The sequence below is a fragment of the Centroberyx affinis genome, unplaced genomic scaffold (assembly GCF_046629955.1).
Source record: "Centroberyx affinis isolate AG114_WGS23_722 - 3 ecotype Tasmania unplaced genomic scaffold, CSIRO-AGI_Caff_v1 ptg000428l_1, whole genome shotgun sequence".
Taxonomy (NCBI): Eukaryota; Metazoa; Chordata; class Actinopteri; order Beryciformes; family Berycidae; genus Centroberyx; species Centroberyx affinis.
The window spans coordinates 5,156-14,053 of record NW_027279092.1 but is presented as its reverse complement, the minus strand read 5'-3'; the positions used below and the strand labels follow the sequence as shown (position 1 = coordinate 14,053).

Below are 8,898 nucleotides of genomic sequence, written 5' to 3'. Positions count from 1 at the left end.
AGTCAATGTTGAAGGAGACTGAGCCGAAGTTTTCGTGCCTACTGGGAATGAGACGGAGCAACAAGAGACAACTGAGCAATGTAGGATGACATTGAGGTCAGTGGTGCTAAAGTGCCTCTCTATTACAGCATGCCAACAACACATCGTGCTATTGTATCTTACAGCAGTGGTTCTCAAAGTGGGGTCCGGGGACCCCCAGGGGTCCTTGAGGGGGTTCCAGGGGGTCCCCAGCAAAAAGGGGAATAATTTATTTTCACTATAATTCCACCCATAAGTAACACAATGACAGAATGTATGACTATTTCTGTAATAAAACATCTAAAAGCAAAAATCTTATCAGATGGGGGACCCTGGGACAAAATCTTATCAAATGGGGGTCCGTGGTCTAATTTGTGTCAGTTTAGGGGTCCTTGACGTGAAAAAGTTTGAGAACCACTGTCTTACAGCATGCCAACTATATATTGTGCCATAGTCAAAATGTTTCCTAGTAACAAATACAGAACTGTTCCCCTGCCAGAGAGATTTGTCTATGTCGGAGCACTTAATTCAGCCGAGCCTGAGTGAGATGTCTTCATGTGTGTAATATAAATTCCCCTCCTTGTTCTCAGGCTCTGTAATCTCTCCGCTTTTGGCCTGTGGCTGCAGACACAGCTGGGAGCTTTCACATCAGCTGTCTAGTAGAGAAGAGGGCAAATTGTTGTTTTTTTTTGTTTTTTTTTAAATCAGTATTTATTTTTCTTTCCCGTTAATCTCTGTGATTCAAAGACCCTCTCTTTCTCAGCGGTTTTTATTTTTTCAGCACAAGCTTGACACAACACACTGCTCAATTCCCTTGATGCTTTTTCTAAAATGCTTTTTTTTGTTTGTTGCGCAATCTCAGAGAGTAGGGGAAATGTAATACTGTTTCAATAGAGCCATTATTTTATCCTGTGAGTTATTATTCAAAAGCAGATGATAAAAGAAGCCTTGTTTAATATGAATTTTAACTGTCTTTCCAATTTAATACCACATGTAAACTGACCAGTCATTATTTGAGTTGAGGCACATTCATAGGCCTAGCGCTTCACAGTGTGATTGGTAAGACTTTACCTTGTTCTCAGGGGTCAACATATATAAAATTCGGTCCAGTGTGTGTGTGTGTGTGTGTGATGTACATTATGAAGATGTGTGTTTACAGTCTGAGGCCTCACAGTCTGGTTTACTGTGTTCCTTCATCGACCCCTATAGTGGTATTTATTTTAGAGCTGACTTTATATTGACATGTTCCCCTCCTGCAAAGAGGAAGTGAGCCAAAATACTGAAAATATACCGTGAGAATCTCTCACTGTGTCTTCCATGGGGGAATGAACAAAATATGCTGATGTCAATCATTTCTCAGTTTTTGCAGTTGTGCTATAGTTCTATATTAGTAAGTGGAAAGTTTAGACCATTATGAAAAACCTATACAATGCACAAAGATTTCCATCATAAATAATGCAGGTTCATCCCATCAGACATAGAAATTATAATAATTCAATCTAATATTATTTGACTCATCTAAGTAGCCATGTCCACTCTTCTTCATCCTTGTGATGCATCTCACAGGCTTTTACCCCTTTTCACTGCTCATAGAAAACATTGATTGTTACGTAATGATGCTGCACATTGGCTTAAAAGATTACTGGCCAGGGTCATCAGCCACCCCATGTCACATCTAGAAAGCTCATTATAGCCTAATAAGATCAGAGGCAACTGTCATGAAACCACATTTATCCAAGTTACACACCAGATGAAAATGATCAGTCTCAAGGCTAGGAAAATGTTTAATTTCTAGTATGTTAATAATATGTTTACTCTCTTTTCATGTAATAAGACAGTGCAACTCTTTTGGGGAGTTGTGTATGAGAAGGGTTGGGTAGGTTACTTTAAAAATGTATTCCTTTACAGTTACTAGGTGCCGTAATCCAAGAGAGATTACCAAAACTCAGTAATGTAGGCTGATTACTTTCAATTACTTTCAGATTACTTTGCCATATTTGAGGTATTTGCCATATACACTTACAGTACAGATAAGAAAAAAGTAAAAAATTACAAAGTTCAGGAAATTTATTTCAGGTTTGCATACAAACAGATTTTCTTCTATGCTGCATTTTATAAAGATGTAGATCACCTGCCACTATTTAAATGGAGTTTCTCACTTACAGTTTACAATTCCCAGAAGTAATCCTTTAATTTTTCACAAGTATCTGTAGTGAGAATACATTATTCTTCATGTAAATAATGGAATACAGTTATTTTTTTGTATTAGAATATGTAACACTGTTACAAGTATTCGATACAAATGTGTATTGTTATTCTAGTTATTCACAAATTGATTCCTATAAAAGTCATATTTTAACATGTTCTAATGAAAATTGGACCACAGAAGAGACTTCTTGCCTAGATAGATGTCTAGATTTGTGATGCACAGCACCTTGATACTGAATGTCCACAGTATTGTTAACCAAAAAATTCCTGAGCAAGTTTAACATTAAATACAAATTATTTCCCTGCTGTGCATAGGTAACTGAGCCTCATCAAAACTGAGGTAATGGCTGCCACAACAGACCGTTCCTTTGAGAGTCTGCTGGCTGGAGTGTGTAGAGGAACAAAACACACAGTTTGAAGAGGGTTTGCCTCTGTTTCTTCCAGTTAACAACACACACACACTGGTCTTTTGCATGAACTCTAGCAGTTAAATTCATTTGCTGAAAGTCCTTGCTCATATAAATATTTTTTTGGCTATTGCTTTGGTTTCATTGCTGTTAATTAACATACCGTGATGGCACTCTACATGGAAACTGTTCACGATTCTCAGTTTGGTAAATAGCTTCCCAAACATTTTTGTTTCTCAAAATAGATCCTGAGATTCCAGGTGTCCATTTTCAATATAACTTAACTTTCTCATATGAATTTATCTACAAATCCATCAGTTAGAAGTTGAAACAAGGAATGTTCATGAGACATCACCATGCATCCCCAAAGCCAAATAACACTTCAAACAAGGTCAAAATAACCTCTTCAGCTTTCCAAATACATCATGTCCAGTGAAGTTCAAGCCATCCCAATCTCACTTTTATATCCCAAGAAAAGAGGAGTAATCCATCAATAAGATCGGCAACAGCTCATTTAAAAAAAAAAAAATTTTTTTGCATTTTGTTGTTGTTTTGTTGCACCAGGCTTCAGATACCTCCATAATGTTGTGCACATCTCTTTTGCATGGCATTATCACAGTGACTCACTCTCTCTGAGGAAAAGAGATAACTGCCTTACTTTTTGCTTGACTTTTTGGCCTTATTTTTATTCCCCTGCTCCCCTGCTTTTTCCTTTTCAAGCTTTTTCTTCTCTTTCTTTTTCTCCTCCTTGGCCTCCTTGTACTTCCAGACAGGCGGCTCCAGGTAGCCCTTTTGCCTTTTCTTCTTCTTCTCTTTCTTTGGAGTGGGCTCCCCAGACTTTGTCACCTCAATCTTGGGGATACAGCCTGAGGGGAAGATGCTGTTCCTGCGTGCCATGCTGCGGGGAATGAAGCTTCTCACGCCGCCCGAGCCCATGCTCTCCCTGCACTCTGAGTCTTGGCAGCAGGTCAGAGACACGGAGGTGTCTGACACGGCGGAGGGGCTAGCTGAGGTGATGGAGCCGTTGCTGTGGCACACAGAAGTCTCCTCCAACTCCTTGCTGCTGTGCTTGGCCAACAGTTCAGGAATGGCCAGCCGCCGCTTGCCAATCTCTGGGGGGCTGGTGGGGCAGAGGGGGCGGCAGCCAGTTGCCACCAGAGGGCTGTGGACGCTCGTGGTTATCCGCACCATATGGTCCATGACCCCGTTGTCTTGGGGGTCCTGAGGGAAGCTGAAAGTGAGGCTGTCTTTTAGGCGCTGGGTGAGCTTCTGACTGGTTGTTTTGGCAGTGGTGGCCTTAGCTACCAGATGCTTCAGCTCAGGCCACTCAGGGATGTAGCTTTCACAGAACTGCTCGGCGACAGGATGAGCCTGCAGGCGCCGAATTCTGTTCAGAGTCTCAAACCTTCCTGTCTTCAGGATCCAATCCTTTAGGCCTCTCCCTCGAGCCAGGTCCATTGCATTCATATCTGCACCTGGACATGAAAAGGTGAAAACAAAGTAAGGAAACAAGTGAACATTCTTTGGATGTTATGGGAGGGAGACAACTGGTAATTCAGCTCAATAAAATCACCCCACCATGTGGTCACTGTTGGAACACATTTGATTCAGTAGATACAGAGCATGACACTGGAAGAGCTAGATCAGGCCATTTCACAGCCTGGTAAAATAGGATATAGTTTTTAGGTAGGTGAAACAAAATACTGAACTAGGCCAGACAGGGGGAGGAGTCCCACAGCTTTGCTCTAAGGCTTCGTTTAGTTGTAATTGACTAAACCCATTATTGGATAGAAGGACTCAGTCGTGTCTATTTCAGAGACTAATTGACAATCCACTCAGTCAATAATCAAGGCTTTACAAGGAGTGCGAGGATTACACAAATTAATTTATACTCCACATTTGGCTCAAGTTTGCCTACAAATAAGACTAGATTGTGGATTGATGATGTTTGCAATCTCTCTTTGACATAATTGAATGATGAATAGGAGTGAGTGGAATTTTTCCATTGCTACCCTAAACGCTTCCTTTTTTTTATTATTATTTTTTTTATTTGCACAGGGCTAATCCCTCCAGCCCAGAGAAGGACCAGATTAGCTCACAGATCAGGAAAAAGTAATGTCCTGGTTCACCCTTTACAGCATTCTTTCATACTGGTTGGTTTAATAGTGCTTTGCTATACATTTTCCTGTGTGGGTCATGAACAGTATACCACAATTGTCGTCTCAGCAAAACGTAGATGTTACTCACTTGCATTTTGCTTCTGTTAAGTCTGAAAGTCATACTTCCAGCGCTTGTACCTACTGAAGCCTTGCTTGTGAGATAATGGGTTTTTTTCCTTGCTTTTTCGTATTTTTTCCACAAAAAATATTTTTTCCTGTTAATAATTAGCACTAAAAACAGTTTGAAAAAACTTGAATTCTGGGGAGCCCCGTGGCTCAACCGGTTGAGCACATACCATTTAGGTTAAGTTCAAATTACTGCATGTCACCCCCTCTCTCTTTCCTGTCTCTCTCTACTGCAACTGTCCAATAAAGCAGAAATGCTGAAAATAATCTTAAAAAAAAAAAAGAAGATTGGTGGTGCGTGATCATTTAAACAGCCCTCTATATGGGAAGTGGACTGTTCATGGGGTTATGTTGCGGTGAAAGGGCACAAAAAAGAAATTATATGTCACTGGACATCAGTCTAGACCTGTGTACATGAACAAGTCTCAAGTATCTTCACACAAAACTTCCTGGATCTGCTCTATTGACAGTGAACAGGACCGACTTTGACGACACTGTGACAGTAGTCGCAGTAAATTGGGTGTAAAAAAAACTACATAATCAAACAAACATAATTTCCTCTTGGTTGAGACAATCAAGTTTGAGGTCTTGTTTTTCTGGGTTGCAGCTTTAGCCTAGAGTCGTTCATGTTCACAAATATTGATTGTCCAAGATAATAAAAATAGCTTCTGTAAATTCTGTTCTTTCCCAAAACCACTAGATCTATATCATCATTCTCCATCTTTAATCTATGGAAGAACTATACTTGTTCCTCCTGTCTGAATGTATTTGAGAAACACTGTGCAGTGTATGAGAGGTCTTGCCTCTTACCATGCATGAGCAGGGCGGACACACACTCTTCGCGGCCCTGGAGTCCTGCCTTGATGAGGGCTGTGAAGCCACGGGGGTCCCTCGCCTCGGTGTCCACCCCAGAGTAATAGTTAAGGATGTAGTTCAGAATGGTAATGAAGCCTGGGTGGGGAAAATGACATGTTATTACGACAGGCTGGAATTAGGTAGGCAAGCTAGTTGCGTAATTGCGTGGTGTACATGGTGTTTAGCATACCTGCCTGGGCAGCGATCATGAGGGCAGTGTTGCCATCTGTGTCTTGGTGGTTGATGTCTATTAGTGGACATGTGTGGAGCCCGTACACAATGTCTACAAAACCCTTGCTCACAGCCAGCATCAGGCCGTTCTGATGGGGAACAAGAGACAAAAAGACTTTCACAAGGTCAGAAAGTATTAACAGTAGAACGGATTCAAGAAGGCACGCAAGCAGCATTCTGACTCTGTGTTGCCTTTTGACCCAGACGGAAAGATTTCCTGGGATATGTCAGAGACACTTTTCTTATTGAGCAAAAAAAGAGAAATTTAAACTGAGCATCTCACCCTGCCGTTGATGTCCAGCTCCATGACCTCTTCCTTAGTGACTCCTCTCTCCAGGATCTTGCGCAGGGTCGAGGTCTCATTCCTTGCACAGGCCTCGTACAGCGTTTTAGCCGGCTCTGTGTTTTCCTCGTTTTCATATTCGGGATACACAGAGTCATCTGAGAACACGCTGTCCGAGTCTGAGTCGTCGAAGAGGATGTCGCAGTCGCCGGACGGGCCGGCGCCCAGGTCGGGGTCATCATTTGCAGTGGCCATGGGACCCACTGCTGCCAGGGATCACGCCGGGGAGACAGGACTGCTGGACCCCAGACACAGCCACATCTTGAGGGGGACAAATACCAGCTGTTGTCATCATGGACACAAAACATTAACTAACTGAGTTTTATTTGCAATCAAACTTTCTAAGAAGCTAGAAAAAAGTGAGTCATTACAGAAAAAGATGGGATTGAACACAATGATAAACAGTCCTTTACATATGCCAGTTCCTTGATTTATTTGCCATGTCCTTCTCAAAAAAGGTATTAAAACCCTTGTTAGTTTGCTGTATTAATTTAGGAATATGTTTAAATCAATATATTTTTTTTGCGATCCATGACTAGGCTACAATCAAAATAGTGGCAGCCCCTGAGGTCAGTGTCTTTAATAGATCTGGCGACCTGAGGACACCTGTCTTACGGACAGTAAGACAAGATGTCCAAAGAGGATGAGGAGTTTAACCTCAGGGCCATCCGTCAGAGCGGCTGATCCGTGCAAGTCTATGATTTACAGGATGGGTAAGCTGCCTGTATAACATGTTTTTATAGATGTTTGATAACTGGCTCAGCCCATTATAGAACAGAGGGAGAGAGAAAATACGGATTGTGGCTCTACCAGCGGACAATTGATTTCATTATATTGAATAAATTAAGCTCACAAATGTATAAAAAATGTATATGTATGAATAGAATGATAAAGAATAAAGAAAAACTGCATGAGGATGAAATAATTCTGTCAAAGTTCAGCCTATGAAAGTTCTGTGAATGAAGGCGTAGTAGGAGGAGTGTTCTGGGTTGAGAAAGGCCATATGGTGCCGGAAGCAATGGGAGGCCAGGCGAGCGACAGCATCTGTCATGGTGGCTTAACCAAATCACACTCTGCTCCGCACTGCAAGTCCACTGAGGTATCCAGCAGTTTAGAATTTACATTTTTGTGTACATATATAGATCACTTCTTATACAAATGGCATTCATAAACATTTCAGTTTGTGTGAAATAGACTCTGAAACCCATGATAACACTGTTTTTTGTCTAGCCTAAGACAAAAAACATTTTCCTCCAACTGGACTGGCTAGATTTAGTAATGTTTCCACATGATGCTTCTGTCTTTGCAGATGAAAGAGAGAGAGAGAAGTGTGTGTCCTTGCTTGTTTGTGTGAGTGTATTCTGTGTGTGTGTGTGTGTGTGTGTGTGTGTGTGTGTGTGTGTGTGTGTGTGTGTGTCATGTGATGAAGCAACTGCGGGAAAACATTGTCAAATCTGTCCAGTGTGGGAATGAGCATTTCAGTTCTCAAACTGCCTTGACTCTGCATTCCACTACATCACTAGACCTTCTCCAAACTGTGTTACTATCCTTGGACACAAATTCACACAGACGATTGTTTGCACAAATTAGCTTAGCATCAGCAAATAATTACAAAGTTATTAGGGTTAAAAAGCATCTTTTGGGTAAGCTCTTGTTAAAAGCCAGATGGAAATGCTCTACTCCTTTAATCCCACAAACCTCTGTTTTTATTCCATTGTTGTTGTTCCTTGCAGAAGAATGAAGATCAGTATCACACAAAACTCATTTCTCCTCCTCCTCCTCCTGCTGCACAAACACACAAGACTCCTACTTTAACTCTGCTATTGTGTCCTCCACATCCCGCTGAGCAACACCACACAATCTGCTCAGGTTTCTTCCTCTGAATCCTAAATATGAGTTGTGTCTGCTGTCTCTCTGAACTCTGGAGTGAAGATGTCGATCAGACAGAAGATAATGTGTAGCCATTTGTGCCAAAGCAGAAGAAAACAAACAAATAGCATGAAATTAGGATCAAAATCTCACCCTGAAATGAGTGTCTGTCCAGTCCAGGTTTAGTCCTCTTCTCTTTTTTTCTGTTGGAATTTGCTCTTGGCGGTTAAAAGCATCCTCATGTGTTGGATCTGCACTCTTCCTGTTGGCTCTTGGTAGAAACTGGCTAAGTTCCCCAAACTGATTCCAGCTCTTGCTGACCCCCTTCCTCCATTCTCTCCTCCTGGCCACTTAGGTTGCCGGATCTGCCCGCAATCCTCCCAGGTCCCAACATAGACTCTGCTGTCCTAAGTCAGGCAACATGCTCTCTCCCTCTCATCCCGATTACAGGAGATTTGAGGATTAAGAGGCACAAACAGGCAGCAGCCAACCTTGCCTTCCTTGCAGTCTGCTGAGTACGTCTTACTGCTCTCTCCCTCCTCTCTCTCTCTCACTTGTCTCCACAGCTTTCTCAGGATCTGTCCATCCCCAGCCGTCTGTTGTGTCACAGCAAACCTCTCTAACTGTCCAAAATGAGTGCTGTGATTGAATCACGGAAACTATGGCTCCACAATCTGCTGTG

General features: G+C 41.9%; 1 protein-coding gene across 1 annotated transcript; it reads right to left on the bottom strand.

Moving 5' to 3' along the window:
- Positions 1–3,287: 3,287 nt before the first annotated feature.
- On the bottom strand, positions 3,288–6,554 carry ankrd33aa (ankyrin repeat domain 33Aa). Its single transcript, XM_071516741.1, has 4 exons — positions 6,288–6,554; positions 5,964–6,093; positions 5,729–5,869; positions 3,288–4,108 (listed from the first exon to the last, which is right to left on the bottom strand). Exons 1-4 carry the CDS (start codon positions 6,540–6,542, stop codon positions 3,288–3,290), a joined length of 1,347 nt encoding a protein of 448 aa, XP_071372842.1. The 5' UTR covers positions 6,543–6,554.
- Positions 6,555–8,898: the final 2,344 nt, after the last annotated feature.